We start from the raw sequence: 23,036 nt of genomic DNA on the forward strand, positions 1-23,036 counted from the left end.
CCAAGTCGGTGCTCTGTTGCAGTAAATAATGCATTGGAGCGCTTGTTGCTCAGGGCAACGTGGATTCAATTACGAGTTCTCAACGTATTCTCATTTTAGGAACCAGGAAGGCCTTAACTTTTATTTATTTATTTATTTATTTATTTATTTATTTATTTATTGAGTAATTTCTTATCTAAAAATTATATTGTTTCAAACACTCTGTTGGACGCATCCACTTTGTTTGAACACATTCCTTTAAAAGGCTTTCGGACGAGAAAAATGACATCCATTTAGCCTCAGTTCTTCCTTCTAAATGATCTCTTTGTTTCCCGAAAGGGACATGAGACAAGCTATCCTCCATAAAAGGCCTCCCCAGTTGTGAGCAAAGTCTCAGCAAGATGTTCTTAAATGGCTTATATTTGACATTCTCAGCTTGAAATTGAATGGACGGGTGGCATGATGTAGGGAAACAATCCATGGGAACTTTTCACTTTTTTTCTTGGTTTGTGTTTTTGTACAACTTTTCTCACAGGATCTAATTGTTAGAAATAACATTGAATTCACTTTTTGTGACATCTGCTTAACTCTGCTTACAACAAAAAAGACTGCTTACCAACATTTGCACATTGATGGAGCTGATTACAAATGATTTTATTCAGCATTGTGTTTTCTTTTATTTGTAAAGTGTAAAAAAAAAAAAAAATGTAGTTGAGATAAAATAATGTTTATTTCTCAAACTGGAAGAAATAAGCAATAATGCCTCCATGTAGAGAGAAAAAGTACAAGAAATATTCCAATATATGACATAAATGGCTTTCTTTTACATAGCTTCTGAAAAAGTATCCTTATAAAACTCCTAGTGGAAAACTGAAGTAAACTGTAACTGTGGGGTGCTTTTCACTGCTGAGACCAGGAACGAAATTAATGGAGTTGAAACCTGGGAAGTGCTTTCTGCCTGTAAGACTGAGGCTCTAGTAAATGGAGTTATCGCCAGGGCTGGGCTTGCTTTTTTAAGATTCAGACCATAGAAAGTGAGTCATCATGTGGACTGTGAGATCTGTTCCTGAGACTAAGACTGGAACGATTAGTCGGTTCGACTGTTTATGAAGACTAAGACTAGTAGATATACCCATGAAGTGGGGAATGCTTTATGTCACTCTGAATGAGACTCCATTAATGTCTGCTAAAGCGTGCATTATGAAACTATGGCTGAATCCGTATTAACTAAGCAGCAATCAGTTGTGAACGGTCAGTGATGACACTAATCGAGCTAATGATACCCGATCACATCCTTTGCAGACCTTTTTTAACTTTACCCTTTAAATCCCTCTATAGTACCAAGTATAAATACAATAGATAGTCCTTCATATCATACTGCTTATCATAATTACCTATAAATTTCAAAGAGTAATTTATTCAGACTTGAGTAGGCATTCAGTGTATCTGAAACGTACTTTGCAACTCAAAAAGGACTTTTTTCAAACCCCTTTGCAACTGTTGCAAGAAGATGTTGAATAAATTGTGCCATTAGAAAGCAGCTCTCTAGTACTCTTCACAAAAGCACACTTGGGAGCAAGGTTTGCTGAAATCTAGAGCTCACAATAAACAGCCTGATGAGAGCTACATTTCCCTCCAGGTCCTGCTGCTTTTCACGGAAGTGGCTCATTTTAGGAAAGTGGCGCGAGCTGCCTGAATGCATAGAAATTTTCTTTCTGTGTACATTGGGAATTGTCCCCTTTATTATGACATAGACAGCCTGGGTGTGCAGCTTGTAGTAGGTAGACACTTTTCTGACCAAAACACTAAGGCTGGAAGTATAGTATAACAAAATAAAATTAACAGCATTTATTGTTAATTTTCTTATGTTTCAGTTATTTTTTTTCCTTGTAGAATTGCTCACACTTGGTTTTCTAGCAGGGGGTGTGGTGGTGCAGCAGGTTTGGCTGGGTCCTATTCTCTGGTAGGTCAGGGTTCAAGTCCTAGTTGGGGTGCCTTGTGGTGGACTGGTGTCCCATCCTGGGTGTGTCCCCTCCCCCTCCAGCCTTGCACCCTGTGTTGCCAGGTTAGGCTACAGTTCACCGCAACCTCGCTCAGGACAAGCAGTTTCAGACAGTGTGTGTGGGTGCCTTTTTACCATGTTGTAGCCCAGACATGTCATTCAGTACACAGCATGAGGTGACCTGCTGCTCTTGTTGAGTCCAGGAGGGTTTTGTTCCAAGCAGATAGTGAACCACCGGATTCAGCCTATTTATTAATTTTGATGACACATTTCTCAGAAGTAGCTTGCAATGTCACATTTGCATTCTGAGAACCTTTCAACGACTGACCCATTTATACAGCAAGGCAATTTTTTACTGGACAAACTTGCTGTCATTATGGAACCCATTCCTTTTTGTGGTTTTACAAGCATAAAGAGAGCTCAAAGACTTGCTTGAATGTGCCTTCCAGGGCCATTAAATAGTTCTGCTTTATATACTGAGTGGTTTCGGTGAAGTTAAGGAACATCGCTTAGTAATGTTTAATCAAAATGAGTGCCTCTTAAAACCAAGGTTAAGTTTCATCATTACAAAGCACTGTATTCCAATGGGAAGAACCACCAGAGCATGTGCTCTGTACACCCCACATTTGTGGATTTCCATGACCAGGAGTCACCCAAGTAAAGAGTGATCAGTAGTAATGATGAAAGAAAAAGAGGAAGATGCACCCAGCTCTGGGAAGGGCCTGCGCTTCGCATTCTACAGACCCTGCTCATTATCGCCAAGCCCTGATTTGAAATGCAAAGCAAGCAGGATGGAGAAGCTGACCTTGGGTTTACTTAGCTTCCTCATTACCTCGGCAGGTGAACAACCCCATGTGAGGGGAAACACCATCTTAGAACTGAGAGATTACTGAACCAGAGACCCATCGAACTCATTGTAATTAAGGCTTCAGTCTTGTTAAGCAACTCGATGCAAGGATGCAAGACACTAAGGTCTTATCACCACCAGCAAGCAGGTCTTGTACGTATTTATCAATGTTGCCTGATTTTATAAGACTTTGAACCAGTACTACTCATTTTGGGCTTTGAATTCACTTGAATTTACTTGTACGAAATGTAAAAAATATAAAATTGGATGTATCTGGACCCCTACCTAATGCTTCATAATAACATTCCAAAATCTGTTGATATTTGATGGCTTGCATTTCTATTATTATGTTGATTAATGCTTTGGTTAGGTTGTTTAAGTGCAATACATTTAAAAAAAAAAAATATATATATATATATATATATATATATATATATATATAAAAGTATAAATTTTTACTTTTACAAATTTTTATACATAATTTATTCAACCCTGATTAATGACCAAAATCCAATCTACCTCAGTGCCCCTCATTGAACTTCACCCAGTAAACACCAGGTTAAAAATGTTAAACCACCTTACTAACAGCTTGTATTCACTTTACTTTTTTTTTTTTGTATATACTTTATTTTACTCTATACTACCTGCATTGGGTTTTGTTGATAACATCTAAAAAGACTAACTGTCTAGAACTATGTACTTTGGGTGTTTCTCAAGGGTATGCAAGGAATGATGATAAACGTGAGGGATTGTGCAAAGGACATAGTTGTGTGATTGACTTGCTCAGCATTTTGGCATGGTGACAATGTCAGGAAAACAAATGGGAGGGACAGTTGAATGATAACCAGCTCAGGGACACTTACTTGACCCAACTGACAGACATGTAATTTGGCTCCAGGCTCCTCAGCTAATTGGCTGATTGCCTTTGATCAATAGTAGGGGGAAGGTTAATCGGGTTGGGGGGGCAAGCAGAAATGAGTGAGTATGTCTTCCGAGGTGCTTGGAGCGTATCGTCTTTCGGAGGGGCTGGTCGGAATGTTAAAGAGTCTCTCCACTCTTGAGTAGCTAGACTAATCCTGATTCAGCTCCTACGGGGACAGGGAAGCTGGAGAGACGAACGACTGTTTGCTCAAGGTCGGCCTCCGCAGAAACAGAGAGACAGGTGCATGAGGCAGGGACCAAAGAGGCTGAGGAAGAGGGTAGCAAAGTGGGAAAACAAAAGAAGGAGGAAATTAAAGGAACGGAGGAGAGGTCAGGCTATACAGAAAAGAGAACACGTGTGCAAATAGTAGGAGAAGGGCGTTAACTGGAAATAAAGTTCATGGACCAGTTAGGATATTAAACTTCACAGAATCAGAGAGAGAGGATTAAGAAAAAGTGATGAATTCAGCCTCACGTGAGATTTAGATAAAAGAAAACCAGCTGCATGAAAGCAAGGAGGAAAAAACAGTTTAAGAAAACAAGGGACAACAGCGAAGAAGGAAGAGTGGAGAGAACTGATGGAAGAAACATACTGACAGACCCTATATCCTCGTTCTAGGAAGTAACATCGGACAGAACACTCCCACTGAAGAAGTGGTGTTAAATAACACTGACAAGCAAGATGCTGTGAACACCTAAGGCCAGAGTCTGGAAGCAACGAGCCATGAGACGGGGACTCCACCCCATGTGGCTCACAGTGCCAGAATGCTGACGGGTTACAAAAAACAACCTGCCATGAATTATTAAACCATAGTTGCACCTTTGCATTAATGCATTTTTCTTTTGTTTTTGCTTATGCCTTTCGGAAAGGCGGTTTTATTTCCCATGAAAGCAAAATCAAATTAATTCTTAATCACACATATAAATAGGTGTTCACACACATGAAAGCTGGTGATGCTGGATTGAGCACCTCACTACTCATATAGTACCAGAAGGGCAGGTAACTGGCAACCAACCCAGGAGGCAATCAGCTGATGCACTCCTAATGAAGTTAACATTGTATACTCCGGTAAAGCGCACACACACACACACACACACACACACAAAAAATGTCTACAAGTGCTTCTTTCGAGCAGGGTCACAGTGAACCGAAGCCTATCCCGGCAACACAGGGTGCAAGGCCGAGGGGTGAAGGGGCATACCCTGGCCAAGACACCAGTCTGCCGCAAGGCATCGCAAGCAGGATTCAAACCTCAGACCCACCACAGAGCAGGCCTTGGCCAAACCTGCTATACCACCCCACCCCCCCAGTAAAATATAAAGTTATAAATATGGGTTAATTTTGAAAACATAAGCTAAGCTCTTATGAATAATGCTTAATATAACATTTAAGGAAACCAATTTTAAATCTGATGGTTGCTGGTTCAAGTTTGTGTATACTGCACTTAACCTGAATTACTCCAATAAAATACACACACACACACACACACACACACACACACACACATTTGCAGAACCGCTTGTCCCATATGGGGTCACGGGGAACCGGAGCCTAACCTGGCAACACAGGGCATAAGGCCAGAGGGGGAGGGGACACACCCAGGACGGGACGCCAGTCCGTCGCAAGGCACCCCAAGCAGGACTCGAACCCCAGACCAGCAGGACTGCGGTCCAACCCACTGCGCCACCGCACCACCGCACCCCCTCCTTCAATAAAATATTTCGCTTTAAATGTGTAAATCGTGTAAGTTTTTGAACAGAAGTAGAAACACTGACTAAGGACACAAATGTATGACCTCACAGCTGCTGGTTGAAAAATCCCAGAATGGGCCATACTGTAGAACCCATGAGCAAGATACTGAAGCAATTGCTGAAGTTCCATTTAAAGCTGTTTCAATGGGTAAAACTGTAAGCTGCTTTATATAAGAGCATTAACGAAGCACCATAATAATAATGATAATGCTAAAGTGTCTATTAATTTACTAACAGTAGTGATAACGAATATAACAGTACTGTAATGTGGTGTAGGAGATGATGTTGGCTTGGCCAAGGTGTGATTCAGACTTGTGCCAGGAACAGTATTCCATAGTGAATGGTGGCAGTACATTATAAAGGAGCCCTATTCGTGCCTGGACAGAGGATGCTGTAGGGTTCAAGGGTGAGTGCTGATTGTGTGGAGCCAGCTGTCATGCCGTGCTGTCTGATGGATGGTCAGAGGAGCGGGGTGAAGACTGGACAGATATCTCGCTCCCCCCTGCATTCATTTTCTTCTCATCTGGGCTTCGTGATGAAAGCCATTAGTCATCATGGAATTTGGACACACTGATGTTTCTCACACCTCCAGTTTGTATGCACTCCTAGGCTCTTCTCTGTCTGCTCTTCCTTGTCCCTCTCCCCCTTCATTTTTCCTCTGTTTATTTTTCCTCTCTTTATCAGAATATTATTGTCTGTCTCCTTTACTGTATTACATTTCACAATAATATTCTTCGTAATTTTCAACATAAGCAAGCCATTGGAACAGTGATGCCAGGCAAACTCGGAAAGACTTCTTGGAATAAGGTTCAGATATGTTTCAGGAGTTGTTAAGATATACTGCTCAGTTTCTCTTTTTTCTAATCTTTGAAATGTAGATGATATTTTACACTTAAGGAAAATCCAAGTTATATCTTTCCTAAAGGGCCGTAAAACTCATGTTTCAGCATAACTTGACAATGGCGTGTTGAAAGAATTACCTGGCGCTGCAAGCCTGCTGCGTCTCGCACTTAAGGTTAGTTTGTATCCTCTCTTATTTCAAAAAGCTCAAGGGTTTTCAGTAGGGTTCAGAACTATTAATGACCATCAGACACAAAACCATACACTTTAGCAGTCCATACACCATTAGCGCAATGCTGTGGACAGGTAACCCTACTCCACAGCCAGAATTCTATCATTAAACCTCCCTTTTATGAAATCTTATTTTCATGCATTACCACACGCTTTCACACTGACAAAATAGACCCTCACGGTTGCGAAGAAGTATGAAATTACTTGTACGAATAGCAGGGAATTGGCTGAATTACAGGCAGAAGTGATATGTCTGGGCCACTGCATTTTTAAAGTATGACAGTTCTTACTGTTATCCTTTGTGACACCTCGCAGTCTGCAACCTCTATGATGCTCTGAGTCATGTCTTAGTGTGAACGTGATGATGGAAGGATGGTGCTTTTGGTGATGGGATGGTGATTTTACGATGGTGATGCTTTTTCAGGGAGCAGACATCCTCGATATTAAACGGTGAGCCCTACTACTGTAGAACATACAGCACGGTCTCACATGCACCATAGATCCATCCCTAGATTTGGCAATAAATTAGAGAAGAGAGCATGATAAATTTCATTATTTAAATGCTTTCCAGCTTATTATGGAGACTGAGTCAAAGTGTTTATGCAATTAAGGAAAATTGCATACACGCTGAACCGTGCAGATGAAGTTGTTTTCAATTATCGTTTACATAGCAGCTCTCACTCTGAGTAGCGGCCCTAGTTTGGTTTTCAGCCTCAGATGAGTTGATCTTTGTGAAATTCGAATTCTGCACTTGTTAGGGCACATTTTGCATGCCTGACGGTTACATTAATCTAAGGCACTGTGGGTCAAACTGTGGCAACGGTAGGAAATGCATAGGGACATGAAGTCAGCAAGGTCAAATTTTGATGAAAATGGAATATAGAAGCCCATTCCAAATTATAGAGAGGTAGGAGCTGTCCCTTGACCCAAACCCAGAGACACCCTGTGACATGATGTGGTGTGTCCATCAAGTGACAAGCTGGATGGTAGCAGCTGAATTTCCAATTACTTTTACTCACAAAATCCATATCAGTGAAACACAAATCTCTGTATTCAAAGTAATCAAAAAGAAAATAGATTTTCCATTCCAAAAAAAAAACTAAATTCTTACAAACACACACACAGTCTCTGAACCACTCGTCCCATACGGGGTCACGGAGCCTACCCGGTAACACAGGGCATAAGGCCAGAGGGGGAGGGGACACACCCAGAACGGGACACCAGTCCGTCGCAAGGTACCCCAAGCAGGACTCGAACCCCAGACCCACCGGAGAGCAGGACCCGGTTCAACCCACCACACACACACACACACACACACAGCCTACCCGGCAACACAGGGCATAAGGCCAGAGGGGGAGGGGACACACCCAGAACGGGACACCAGTCCGTCGCAAGGTACCCCAAGCGGGACTCGAACCCCAGACCCACCGGACAGCAGGACGGTGGTCCAACCCACCGCGCCCCCTTCTTACAAACATAAACCTCATAATTCTCAAAAAAAAAAATAAAACTCTATCACTGTAAACTTCTCTGAAGTAACTCTGGCAGAGTTTCCACGGTCAAGTCTTTTGCAGGGAGTCCTTAAATGGTTTATTGACTGCCATCAGGAGCAGCGGTCAGGGGAATGGGTTAGGCCAGACTACCCACCCCTAACATATTGCCTTGGTTAGTTGTCCAAATGTACATCAGATATATCAAACTTGTGCCATTCTCTGCCTGTCCATTGTACTAGCACCAAAAAAATTTTCTACAGCATCTTATAATTCAGATGTTGCACTGCTCAGGCATTTATTGCAGAAATACTCCAACCAGTGTTTCTCCTTTAATCCTGCAGTTGAAACCCAGACAGGGTGACGCCAGACTTGGTTGGCTTGATGTGATTTGTATTTCCAAAGGTTTTCCAGCACTTCGCCTACCTTGAATGGATTTTTTTTTTTGTCCCTTTTTTGTCACATCACTTTTTCCTGTTAACCACCCCAAAATCAGCCTTGTTTTTATCTCAGCAACTATGTCTTTCATATGGATGAGCGTGCAGCCATGACTTTACCAAGTATGGATGAGCCAGGCCTTCAGGATTGAGACTGATCCACTTGTGTATACGCACACAACACACATACACGTACGCACAACGTCATCAAGTCTTTTCATGTGCGGAGTGTTTTCTTTGCGACAGTAGCTCTCTCCACTTACCTGCTAGTGTGAAGTTCTTTGGACATCTCATGACGGACTGTGCATGAACAAACGTAGTATGGTGGACTGGAGGGAGGGGTGTAACAGTCTGAGTCAAGGGGGATTGCACAGTGGGGGCAGTGCAGAGACAATAATGGTACAGTCAAGCAACCCCAATGGGAAGCAGTCGGAACGAGGACAGATGTAAGGAAACATTACCAATGCAAGTCAGAGCAAAGAGCCGTTTCATGCATGGTACACATGTCTCATTCATATTCATATCCATAATTTAAAATGAGTCACTTGAGGTCATGTCAGTGGAGCATATCTGATATTAGACTTAATATACCACTTTCTTTTTCTCTGGGGTTGTATTGCTCTAATAGAATTGCCATGGTTGTGTGCTTTGTCTTAGTCTGATAAATTTTGCATCTGGATAGTGCGAACAGCTGTGTGATCCAACGTAAGGGCATCAGGTAATGCTGTCGTTAAGGACGTGAACTGAAGGTCCTGGATTAAAATGGTCAAAGAGCCTTGCTGCTGTAAACTTAGGCAAGGTGCTTAACCTGAGTAGCTTCTGTATGTATCCAAAAAGTGTGGTGTGTTGCAAAGCTAGAAACTCTGAGTCACTCTGGGAAAGAAAGACATCTTTAAAAAACCCAACAGTAATTCTTAAGAACGGTATAGGCCTTCGGGGCAGAACATAGCATAGTAGCTATTTGAGGACACATAGTTGCTAGTTGAGGTTGCAAGTTTTAGTGGAAATATGCAACTGCATAAAAAGGCTACAGCCTTAAATCACTTTGGATCATTGTAATACCCAATAAACAACAAAAATAATATGAAGATTTTCAGATTGTGCCCATAAAGCAGTCTTTGTGCTGGGAACCAGACTGTACTCTGACAAGCTTTGTTTTTTGGCCGGCCATGAATGAGGCCACGAATGAAGTGAGCCGTGTCCCCAGAACAAAGGGGGGGCTGGAGCTCCGCACCCCGAGAAGCAGCAGACAGAGTCCCGCTGATATGTGTTTGGCCCGCTGGGCCATGCCGACACTGCCTTTGGCTGTCATGCAGCAGTTTAAATAATCTACCTGTTACTTTGGGGGAAGAGCGGAACCAGGGAGCAGATGCGAAACATGTGAAACGAGTTGACCACCTGGACTGTACCGAGTATCCAGAAGGAAATTTCAAGGGAGAGATTGCATTGGCTGTGACATAATCATTTTGAGCCTTTTGTTTGCGTGAGGGGGGGGTGCGGTGGGTTTGACTGGGTCTTGCTCTCCAGTGGGTCTGGGGTTCGAGTCCCACCTGGGGTGCCTTGCAACACACTGGCGTCCTGTCCTGGGTGTGTCCCCTCCCCCTCTGGCCTTATGCCCTGTGTTGCCAGGTTAGGCTCTGGTTTGCCGTGACCCCGCTTGGGACAAGCGGTTTCAGACAACGTGTGTGATTTTTTGTGCACTGCTTGCATAATTATAACTTAATGAGTTTATCTTTTTTAATATACACATGTATGTGTGTGTGTATATATATATATGTGTGTGTGTGTGTGCAGTGTACACAATGTGATTGATAGTATATAATGAATAGATACAGGACAGGGGCATGGTGGTGTGGCGGGTTTAGCCGGTACCTGCTGTGTGGTGGGTCCCGTCCTGGGTGTGTCCGTTCCTGCTTTGGCCTTGCACCTTGTGTTACCGGGTTAGGCTCCGGCTCGCTGCGACCCTGCTTGGGGCACGCGGTTGTTGACGAAGGATGGGTGTATGGATGGATAGATAGAGGACCTGTCCAAAGTGTGTTTACACTTGCTGAAAACAAGTTTTTGTTCATTAATCAAAGTTAACAAGTTCAGTTAACAAGTTTGAGTAGGAAATTAGCTGACATGTCTTCCCAGCTCTTCTGCAGTAGTCCCCAGAGATGTAGGACACCTATGCGTTGTGCTGCTTTCATTCTTCTGTCCAGATTGTCCCATAGATGTGTTGCCCAGATTGCTCACATGTACTCAGTTTGGCTGGGAAAGTACATAGATAACAGAGACACCCAAAGGGTAATTTAGAGCCATCATTTCTCTTGGGCAGCTCATTGGTTGAATCTGTACGCATAGGTTTGATGGTGTATGTGTTTATTTCTGTGTTTTTCATGTCTTTAAGATACGACCAGGTGAGGCCTTCACCGTGTACCATACAAGTCCAACGCTCTCTTGCCTATCCAAGCCCGTGGTCCTGTGGACGCAGCAAGATGTCTGTAGATGGCTGAAGAAGCACTGTCCACACAACTACCTGACCTATGTGGAGGCCTTCTCGCACCACGCCATCACAGGTACAGGATCCCTTCTCTTGGCAACGTTCTGCTTTCCGCTGGTTGCCAGGGTGATGGAGAGTTTGTGTGTTCTGGATCCAGCTGTAAACCGCTGTTCTGGCAAAAGTGAGGATCCATCAGGCCTCTGACCCTTTACAGAAACCATGGCTAATCTCGTGATATTATTCATCATACCAAAGATTCTGTCCTCAGTCCATCTTTGACTAGTAAGACAGCAGCACTGCAACAACTTGCTCCCTTAGTCACACCATCAGAGCGACTCCCAAGGGAACAAAACATAGGAGCGCAGTCTTTCGTAGATCCCAACATAGTGCAGCCCACAGCGACAGGGAGTTTTCTCTGAGAGACAAGCTGCGCAGACAAAGCTTTAAAAAGATTTACAGAAAAAAATTGGGGCAAACATTTTTAAGTTCTGCCAAAGCCTAGTGTGTGAATTGAAGGATCTGAGGAACTGCTTACAACTACATCTTATACAATAGACTTAGGAACTGTTGGCCCCAAAATAAAATTCTGTGGATCCTGAATGATAATGAGTTCTAGGATATAGAAACAACACGATGTTTAGTTATATTTTCATTCTGCTTGTTTTCTTTTTTAATGTGTTGCATTCATTTTTTCTCTGCCACTGACATAAATGTGTGAGTATAAGAGCTGAGGGTGGTAAGTACTTTTGACGAGTTAAATCATGATGCTTGAGCAATACTGTGCGCTGTGAAATGTACAGAACTGTAGAAATCTACTGAGTGCATTTCGCAGTGACTGGCACAGGTTTTCTTGGATAACAGATTATATGATGTGGACATTTAAACTGAGGATTGATGGCTCAAGTTGAATAATAATACTTATAATATTATTATTATCATTATACTTTCTCCTACTGCTGTAGTACCTGTAAGAGGTACTTACCCTGAGTTGCTCCTGTAAAAACATGTATAAAAAATGGGTTAAATAATTGCACTGGAAAAAACGAAGCTTATCATCGAATTAATAATAATATGTAGTCTTTGTCCATAAAGCAGTGAACAAACTGGGCTTCTGGATTCTCTGAATATTTTTCTGCTGCTGGGATTAGTACTGTGCCCAATAAATGTTGGATTTTGTCCATGGCCACCAACTGCATCTGTGTTCCAGCCTGTCCACAGTGTGCCAGGCTTTCTCTGGCCTCCTCACTATCCTCTGTAGTGTCCACATCCTCTGTCAGCTTCTCTGCATTTAAATAGATTTGTCTGTCATTTGAACGCTCAGTCGCAACGTAATGTGATGTAGGCTGCCGGTTTGACGTTTCTGTACGGGGGCCTTAAAGCATTTTTAATTCGTGCTGCAGTGAATGTGCTTTTGTTTCCACAAAAATGCATTGACCCTGACTCGTACCCTGAGTCCATCCGTCTCCATCCCCACATACAAATGAGTTGCACCCTCCCCCTCTTGCCTCCGGCCCCAGGCTCAGCCCTTCGTTCGAGCCCTCTCCCCCAAAGATGGACTCATTGCGCGAGCACAGTGTAATAGCTGCAGAGGTGCAATGGCTCAAGACAGGTCTGTTTTTGGCTGGAGGAAGAGACGGATTCCTTTCAAGTGCACTGATAGGGAACAGATTGCTTTTCGGAATGGCAGGGTCGCTTCCCCTCTCCATAGGATTACTCTGGTTTTATTTCTGCTCTCAGACTCTTCATTTACCCAGCACAAAACCCCTCTTTTTATGTGCCGACACTGCAGCGATAACACAGGTCTCTGTAGTGTTGCTCTTTCGCTGTTTGTGTTTTAATGACTGCTTGATTTTATTGCCAAAAATGTGTAACTCTTCCTGAGCTACTTGTGGCTCTTTCAGAATGAAGGGTAGGAAGCCTGGCAGGTGACACCACAGCTGTAAAATAAACTCTAAACAGAAGTAATAATGCTTTGATGAAAATCATATTTCGATTATTTGATTTTTTTTTTTTGGCTTTCCGAACTAGATGTTACATAGTGTGTCACCATAGCGGCACAAGGACAATGACCGCCTCTCTTTGCCTCAAAACGTCTCGTGTACTTTGTTTAGAGCGTTAGTTTTGCAGGGGAGCTGAAAGATTTTTGGAGACCACAGCAGGGATTTTTTTTATAGAGGCCCCATATTATCTGCAGGCAATTATTAGCAAGCATATTAAGCCTCCTCTGAAGGGAATTGATTTGAGCCCTATTCATCTCCTCCATCTAATTGTACACAAAGGATCAAGGGCAAAGGCATTCTAGGACAAAGTGTTTCTGGGGGCTTAAAGCTGACACACTGAATGAGCAGCGATCTGATGCTACAGAGTAGCTCTTTATGGGTTCCACTAGCCAGTTATGATGTTGTTCTACTGAACCTCCAAGCTGCACCGTTACCTGCTGTAGCTGACGTATTTTGATGATGATGACGACATTATTATTATTATTATTATTATTATACCAATGGAAGGTTTTGCTTCTGCTGTTATTATCATCCTTTTTTATACTTGAGTCCAGAGCCACTTACAAAATTGACCACCTGTACAGCTAGTCATTTTACTCAGCAATCAGGTTAAGTACCATAAGGGTTCTACCTAAGATGAGAACCAGCAAACCTTAGGTTACAACCCGTTTCCTTAACCACTACTCTGCCTGCTGTCTTTGTGAAATATATTTGTATTTTAAAACTAATGCATATAAATCTATCAAGGATCTCTTAGATCATTTCTCATAATGTTAGCCAATGGCTGGTGAGCCCCGGCACTGTTCCAAGACTGAGGCCTATGAGCTGTGAACGGAGCCAGTAACTGAACTGCACCCCTGGTCTGAAATCACATTTGCAACAAGCGCAGAGAGGAACACACACGCACACACAGAGCAGAGGAGAATCCTGGTTTTCCTGAAGGAACATCTCCTCCTGCTCTTCTTCCCACCTTGATGCCGTTTACCCCCCCGCATGTCTGAGCATCTCACGGTGGAGAGACAGAGCGTTTAATATGCCTTCGTTAGGGTACATCGTGCCAGCCCTGTCAGCAACACAAAAGGTGTCGTCTCGCATCGCACGGGTCCAGTCAGACTTGTCTGACAGCTTAGAGATCTGAGGACTTCTTTCTGTTTCTGTCCTCGTCTTTGTTTCGGGCTTCGTGTAGCTGGCAGCTGCCAGCCTCTCCCACCTTCTTTGCCAGCCCGCTTTTCCAACGTCTCTATCACCCTCGCGCAGAGCCGGCGCCGCCACCAGTGCCATGCAATAAAAATTCCCATGCAAAATGCCCCTGCTCCCGGCCTCGGGCTGTTTTGCATTGGCTTCTGAAAGGGGTCATTCCTGGTTAAAGTCATGTTAGGTTCCAACTATGTTTCACTGTGCAGTTGAACCTGTGAAGTTTAAATGGCCTGACCTGCGGACACTGCGGGAGATAAAAATCATGAGTGGTAGTTTATTAAGGTTATTTATGAACAGAGCTAAATGGTTAAATAGCTGTTGCGAGTCTGGCTTTTTGCTCAGTCTCCCCACAGCAGCGCAACTGCAGTCAGAAAATATTTATAATGTAAAATGGTTTAGTTAACCTTTTTTAAATGGTGCCGTATGATTTGTCATTTAGAACCTGCATAAGTTATACGTGGCTGCTGTTATCATGTAGCAACATCCTTTGTCCCAGTGTATATTCCAAATGATTAAGAGGGATGTGGGATGGTTATCGGAAAAGAGAACAGAATGATTTATCTCTATAATTATGACATGGACCTCAGATCAGCCGGGTGTGGCCTTCATAAATTCTTTCCCTTCTTCCTGTGCTTGAAGGACATTGTATGAGTAACAGTTAATCTGACAAAAAATACAGAGCAGAGACATTCTTCATTTTATTCTTATTGGGTGCTTATTGGGGTAAAGACATGTTACATTTGCGGAAACTTCAAAAGAATATGATGCACAACTGTGAAAACACTTGTGGTAAATCCTGAAATGCCCACAGTGTCCATAATTTTTTTTTTTTTTTAAAATTTACTATGAGTTCTGTGTTGTGGATAAACGGATAAATGTAAATGTAAGGCCTCTTCTTTTGGTAGCTATTGTAATAATATTTCTGAAGCTTTAGATCCAATACACTGTTGAATATATGCATGTAGCCGGACATGATAATGGACACTGTTGCCTGGTGGACTGGTCACTGATATTTTCAGCAGTTCATCATTAACCGTGACCATGATTCTGGGAAGGGACAATGGGAAAATAGCGAACTGAAGCTTTGTGAGATCGTGTGTTATAGCTGGATGGCCAGGGGAATAGGTTTTTCTGGCCTAACAGTTACTGGTTCCAGTCCCAGAGGGGGACCCTTCTTTAGTTCCCAAATGACTTAACCAAGACAGTTATAGTAAAAATATCCACCTGTATAAATTTTATTCGACGTATTTTATTACAGCGGTTTTGCCCGCAGGATACCTCAGAGTGCTTAATCTGAGTTAAGAAAAAAAGACAGTGAAATTAATTATCAAACATTAATAACAACAGCGATACACAGAAAAAAAAATTAATTGGTAAAACTGTAAGGATAAACCATCACGTAAGCAGTGAAATGCTAATAAATGTCTCGTGTGCCACATTGCTCGACTTTTCTAAGTAATATTCCTGTCTGTTCCACCCCTTCCCTTCTGTACCCCATTGCCTCGCACCCCTCTACCCAAGGACGGGCATTGCTGCGGCTAAATGGGGAGAAGCTGGAGCGCATGGGTATCGTCCAAGAGACTTTGCGGCAGGAGGTGCTTCAGCAAGTGCTGCAGCTGCAGGTTCGAGAGGAGGTGCGCAACCTGCAGTTGCTCAGCCGAGGTGAGACTAGAGCTTTTGAAGGTGCTGCAGGGGATCAGGGCTCCGGGACTCAGTGATGACTGCCACAAGTATACCGTTTACATTCCGATTACTGATTTACCAGCACGCTCCACATTTGGAGACCTTTATTTTTCACTGGGGGGTGCGGTGGCGCAGTGGGTTGGACCGGGTCCTCCTCTCCGGTGGGTCTGGGGTTCGAGTCCCGCTTGGGATGCCTTGCGACGGACTGGCGTCCTGTCCTGGGTGTGTTCCTTCCCCCTCCAGCCTTACGCCCTGTGTTACCGGGTAGGCTCCGGTTCCCCGCGACCCCGTATGGGACAAGCAGTTCAGAAAATGTGTGTGTGTGTGTGTGTGTGAGTGACAGCTTTATATTAATAAACTAAAAGGTTACTTATCTTGTTCCTAATTGGTCCCCATGACATCAGACTAAATTAGAACACAATTTTTTTCGTCACAGGTTTCCTCAAAATTCTTTTTTCCATGGATAGAAGAGATTTTCATCTCCGTTAAATATACTTGTATTGAATTTTCCTGCAATTTAAGATTATTTTTTGTAGTACCATTGATCTTTGCTGTAGTCATTATCATTTAATCTGCTGAAGCCCTGTTTCACCGCAAATTGAATCAATAAAAATACACACACACACACATTTCCAGAACCGCTTGTCCCTTACGGGGTCACGGGGAACCGGAGCCTACCCGGCAACACAGGGCGTAAGGCCGGAGGGGGAGGGGACACACCCAGGACGGGACGCCAGTCCGTCGCAAGGCACCCCAAGTGGGACTCGAACCCCAGACCCACCGGACAGCAGGACTGCGGTCCAACCCACTGCGCCACCGCACCCCCTCAATAAAATATTTTACTCTTAAAATGTGCATTTTTCCAGCAGCCCTGAGGTGCCAGAAGTGAGCTTTTATGTCCTGTAATGTTATGTAATACACAAAGGGATAACGTTTTCCGCCGCTGAGAAAAGTCTCTAATATTTTATCTAATGTTGCTTAATTCGTCAGCCTTTGAGCACTGTGGGGAAGGAAACACCTACAGTCAGGGAGTCAGCAGTGCAAGGACTGGGCAGGAGCACAGAGGGTCATAAGGTTCTCTTTCAGGTTTTCGTACAAGGATGTATTCTTCCTCTGTATTTCCAGATTTTTGAAACTGCCTCTCACCTCCAAGCATGCATGATTCCCGGCCCAGTGAACACGTCAAGCATGTGTCGGGACAGCGTGTGCACACATTACGGGGGAGCGCAAGGGGCATTTAAACGCTGTCAGAGATGCCTATTAATAGTGTGGGGCAGATTTAATTTAACAGTTCAACAGGCCCTGACTCTGGGGTAGATTTAGCTAATTGAGTAGCCTGGTGAAACACCTGAGATTTGGGAGAAATTAGAGCTGTCCGAGTGCAGATAAAATTGTCTCTGATAGTCGCCGTCGTCTGTCAGCTTGCGTTTTTCGGCTAGTTGTGTTCATATTGCTGCACATCTTGTTCATCCGTTCCTGGAATATTTCCACTCAAGTGTTCATAATTCTTTTAAATTCATAGGCACCAAGTCTGTATAAAAAGAGACGGGACTATATATGTCGTATGTTATAAATCAAACTAAATTATATGAATTTCACTTTAGCTGAAAAAACAAATAAACAGCACCATAGAGCAAAATACCTTGGCCTGGATTTCATCGATGTACCGGGAACATTGCAGCAGTGTTGAAGGCGTTATTTACAACACAGAAGGTTTTGGTGTACGGCATAGGCATGAGGAATCGTCTTCCTGGCTTTCCGCTGTCTCCATCTCTCGCTTCTCATATAATAAGCATGTGGCACGGAGACAGCGGTTGAGATTGACTGAAGTATAATTAATGTTCCTGGAAGGGCTTGTGAGTGTGGAACTGGAGACAGATGGTGCTGACATCAGGCCCAGGCAAGGTAGAGCGTGCCTCCCAGACAGAACCAAGGCTCAGCGGGCAACAGACGTTTCTCAGTCCATTTTCAAGCATTCTTAGGCTTTTAGAAATGTACAGAAATCCTGAACATGAACAATGACACATTATGACCTTGTGCTCACATAAGGGTTCTGTTCACGTAGATACCCCACACCTACAAGAGGTTAATAGGTAGAATAGGTTAGTAGCATGGTGGTTCAGGTAGTGCCTCACAGCTCCTGGGCTGTGGTTTCAAATCGGGGTACGAACCTGGCTCAGTCAATATGGAACCTCCATGCGCTCCCTTTAAGAATATGCTCATTTTCAATTTCGCCCTGAAATATTAGTGGTGAAGTCCTCAATACAGGTAGTGCGCAAATACACTCTTGGCAACGATGCAGAAACTTTGATAGACACGGAAAGTGAATGTAATCCTTAGAAACTACATACAATAGAACTGTACGGTATTACCATGATTGTAGAATGTCACATATTGTGCATGATGGATACATTCCATTTTACATTTATAAATGAAGAGTATCATTTCTTGTTTTTTCCGTTATAAAGGTGTCATGATGTACCTACATGAAATAACAAATAAAATACAATAGAAGCTGTAGAATGTTTATTTTTAAGAAAACACAGCTGGAGATAAGCATTAGTCATTTTATGGCCAATATTTGAAGGTGCAATTTTCTAGACTCAAAGGTACCCATTTCCTATGAGCTTCCACATAAGAAATCCTGAACACAACCTGACTTGCTGTATATTTTCAGTTAACTGACAGAGCAGGTTTACATAACACTAACTAGCATAGTTTTAACTATCAAGCATCTGACTTTCCACAAAACAAAGAAACAAATCAGCAATGACCCTGATATTTTTGTAAAATTGCTCGTCTCTACAGCATCTCTATAGCATATGCTGTCTCGCTCGATGGATACCGTTATAAATATTGTGTGGGATGCATTGCTATTTTTATACCACTGCTTAGCTGACACTTTAATCCAGAATGACTTGTAGCTGTCATCCAATTACACAGATGTGTATTTTACTCTGTTTAAGCACCTTGTGCAAGTGCGCTACAGCAGGGCTTCACCTGAGAAACGGTGGCCTCCAGGTTACAAGTCTGTGTCCTTAGCAACCAATGTCACCTATTGTCCTACCTGCCCATGGTCTGTTTTTAGACTATACAAAGAACTTTAATGTCATTGCAGAGAATCATGTGAAATGTAATTTGTGCCGACAGTGGGCAAATAAAGTGACCAAGGGGATGCTTCTGAGACGAGCAGTTGTGCCCATGGTGTTTACCCCAGACGTTCCCTTTGGAACTGGACTAAACTGGTTTAGGAACAAAGAAATGGATTTGTTTGGGATATGGGCAGACAATGTAATGGCTTCTTCAAGGCTTATTGACTTTATGCTTTTAGTTTGCTTTTTAATTTGTTTCTACAGAGACATGGTTGTTAGGACAATGCTACAGTTCTTGTGATGAAAGATGATTCATTTACAAATACGTCATCTCTGTGTTGTGCCACCCTGTCTTTCATTGCAGTCATCCTGCATATGAGCTCTCATGTCATCCTCAGGCTGCCAACCACTGTGAGCATGGTCACAGCAGAAGTTGGCATCGCCATAGCTGTTGCACTGCTCTGCCAATGACAAAGTGTAACCCTGCTTCCCTGTAGAGGGAATGGGCTGGCATATATGTGGGATATCCCGCCCATCTGTTCATGATTCGCTGAGGTTTGCCTCCCAAAGCAAGTACGAGGCTGGCCAAGAGTTGAAAGCCTCCTAGATGTCTGCATCACAGATCATACCATAGCTGGTGAGTTTTTTTTTTTTTTAAAAAAAAACAAATTTCACTTTTTGCTATGGTAGGGACAGGACATCCAGGTGGTACATTCCCCTCTTCAGGGAACCACAGCATGGTCCATGACATTCCCTGATATTTCAGGAATGGACTGTCAGATACTTTAACATGACCTTTGGTGGCATTTTATGATCTTTCAGTTCCCAGGATGAAAATTGTGCCACTCAAATATTCCCCTCTAACCCTTATGGAGTTTGCTTTTGGACAGGACCCCAGCAGACAGAATGGTCTTAAAGACCATCAGAAAAGCTCTGCTCAGTACCACTGTTCTTATTCAGGGACCAGACTGCTAAAGAAGGAGGCTGATGTGCCACAAAGTTCCTGATGGGCCGAAAAAAAAAGCTCATCATAACCTGCAGACTGTTTTGTGATCATCTTGGCAGATATCTCAGTGCAGCCACTGCAAGCTTCTGGGAACTGTAACCCAGTCCACTCCTCTGAGTGTACACCAGATAATCCGACAATAATATATATGAGGACAACTAAGAGACAGAGGAGTAAGTTACATGTTTATGTACCAACAGTCTGCTAAACATCTGCTTTGTACCAACAATGTGGTACAGTGTCCAAACACTGAACAGGACATATAGTAAATAGGACAAGTGCTAGAAAAGACCTTTCGACAGCATGCACTTGCTCCTGTCTTAAAAGAGGTGAAGAAAATCTGAAGTCAGGCTAGGTTCAAGTTTACTAAAATGATAAACTAGGTTTTTAAGTTTACGTATAAAACGACATGCTTATAAAAGAAACATAATGATAAGTAAGATTGTGTACCTCATGTTTCCTTTTGAAATATCAGGCAAATAAAAATAAAGAGGATCTCAACAACTAGGGGTGCGGTGGTGCAGTGGGTTGGACCGGGTCCTGCTCTCCGGTGGGTCTGGGGTTCGAGTCCTGCTTGGGGTGTCTTGTGATGGACTGGTGTCCCATCCTGGGTGTGTCCCCTCCCCCTCCAGCTTTATGCCCTGAGTTGCCGGGTTAGGCTCTGGCTCCCCGCAACCCCATATGGGACAAGCGGTTCAGCAAGTGTGTGTGTGTGTGTGGATCTCAACAGAATAATTGGTAAAAAGATTACAGGTTCAAGTCCCAGGGGTGATGCTGTAGTTACTCTTTTGCTCTGTTCAATTTATTTTTATATAGTGTTCTCCTCAACAAAGTGAGTACTTAAGAATAGCGCATGTACAGCTAATGCAAGTGACAATGAAAAGAACGTAAAGGGACAATATACACAGAATGTAATTTCGTAATGTGTGAAAGAAACTCATCTGGCAGCTGAAGAAAAGAAAACAGAAAACCAAGGACAAAGAACTGGGAAAACCAAAGGGGGTTCAAGAACGAGTGGCTGCCCTCCCACCCCCAGACCTACTGAGTAAAGTGCTGGACTTCCTGCAATAATAACATCTGGCCACACACACACACACACACACACACACACACACACACACACACACACACACACACACACACACACACACACACACACACACCCACCCACCACCCCACCATTGACTGAAACCGCTTGTCCCGGAGCCTAACCCAGCAACACAATGCGCAAGGCTGGAGGGGGTGGGGACACACCCAGGACAGGACGTCTGACCATATAAAATGGCTTAAGTTTGAAATTATGATCTACATAAGCTGCCCTAGAAAACATTCATACTCAGTGTTCGGTGAGTTTTCTTTACAGACACATTTCTTTATACATCTAGCAGACGCTTTTCTCCAAAGCGACGCACATCTCAGTGAAATACAATTTGTGCATTACGTTAGGAGAAAGAGACATAGTTGCAGATGTGTGATTCTTAAATAAAGTTTGTTTCTTTCCATTATATGCACCAATGTTCATCACACGAGTAGCTCAGAAACTCAGAATAGACGATTCCTGATCATCTTCCAACGATTTTTTTATTAAGATACACAAAGAGACAGTATCTCTTATAGAGACAGTTATCTCTTTGCTCCTATTTTAGCATCAAATCAGATGCTTTTCTGAGCCTTTTGCACATGGTGTAATCCTTTCCTGAAAGATTAATAAACTACAGTGTGCCTAAATGATAGAACATCCTCATTAATTTATAATGGTTTAGAATTTTTGTTCCTTGTTTCAGATGACAGAAAATTGCACTTAAATCCTCTACATTGCCTTGAGTCTCATTGGGTGGGAGGGGTTGTAAAGAACTCAGTATCACAGTGGGACTTGGGATTTTCACAGTTTAATCAATGTTCATTTTCATATGTCTGCTAGTAATAAAATATAGCCATGAGCCCTTTATGAAAATCATATGAATGTTACTCTGTGTGTAAGTTGTTTGTTATATTTGTTTTCTTTATGCTGTTAACTGTAAGATCTTACATCAGGAAAAAAGGCCCCTCTTCCTTCAAATGGCTGGGTGCACCATCTGCTCCTACCTTGTGTAGTTTTGTCTCAGTGATTCTTAGCAGAGAACACAATGACTTAAATAACCCCTCAACAACTCTCAGCAACATCTCACTTGCCATTGAAGACTGGTTTAACCTTGCCAAATCTGATTCTCCCCCAGTATTTCAATTCCTTTACATTCCAGTTCAACAACTGCTGAGCTGCAGTAAATGTAAACCTACTGGAGCATGGAACATACAGTAACTGGAAAGATGACATGTCAGACAAAATTTGCAAGAAATCCAGAATCCCCCTTGCTTGTTTAAAATGTCTCTTCCAAGGAGAAGCAGTTGCCTTGACCAAGCATCTGCCCTTCCTACAACCCCACCTTCTCTTGCTTTCAAGGTCCACATCACAAGATTGCCAAGTTAAACCAATGACCACCAACTCTGCATGTGGATTGTAACTGTCACAGAGACCAGCTCTTCCAGCAACAGAAATTTCTCAACTCAAATGCCACCTGTCTTTACCCTGCTAAGAAAATCCTGGCAAACGACCCCTTGTCATTTGATTATGATGAAGTCAACAGAGAGGCCAGTTGTCATGGAAACCATAGTCACACCTGCCATCTGTAGAAAGAAACCCGATTTAGTCTACCTTTAGCAGCCAGCTGTTTGTTTTACCATCCCAAACCTTTCACCTATTAAGCTACAAACAGGTGCATGTCATTTATTTTTTGTGAAGAAGCTACTTTGCTTTAAGCATTTAGAGTATTATTCATGAAGCAGCAGTAGATTCTTTCTGACATTATTAATTGAGAATAATTAATGGTGCTTAAAACTTTGAAATGTGACATTGCTGAAGACATTTTAAAGGAATCAAAGAACTCTCCAAACAAGTGTTACAGCATAATCAAAAAGTTTATTTAAGTTGATTACCAGAAATGAAAAGCCTTTATGAAGCTGTTATTGGGCATATTGCCCATTAGACTTGCATCCAATTATGTGACTGAGGACATGGTTTTAGATAAATGAAGAAATGA

At 42.8% G+C, this 23,036-nt stretch overlaps 1 protein-coding gene across 4 annotated transcripts in view; it reads left to right on the plus strand.

Annotated features, from left to right (window-relative positions):
• LOC108936951 (sterile alpha motif domain-containing protein 10-like) overlaps positions 1-23,036 on the plus strand; it is a 43,957-nt gene that overhangs the window by 19,360 nt on the left and 1,561 nt on the right. The window contains exons 3-5 of one of the 4 annotated variants that reach the window (XM_018756612.1): positions 10,889-11,057; positions 15,700-15,840; positions 22,400-22,707. In XM_018756612.1, the coding sequence (XP_018612128.1) occupies positions 10,889-11,057; positions 15,700-15,840; positions 22,400-22,434 (345 nt within the window). In that variant the 3' untranslated portion in view covers positions 22,435-22,707. Of the gene's footprint in view, positions 1-10,888; positions 11,058-15,699; positions 15,929-16,297; positions 16,373-22,399; positions 22,708-23,036 lie in introns of those variants that run through there. The other 3 variants (XM_018756611.1, XM_018756613.2, XM_029249821.1) reach the window with 3 other exon arrangements.

Source organism: Scleropages formosus, chromosome 2 (assembly GCF_900964775.1).
Source record: "Scleropages formosus chromosome 2, fSclFor1.1, whole genome shotgun sequence".
In the NCBI taxonomy this organism is placed as follows: domain Eukaryota; kingdom Metazoa; phylum Chordata; class Actinopteri; order Osteoglossiformes; family Osteoglossidae; genus Scleropages; species Scleropages formosus.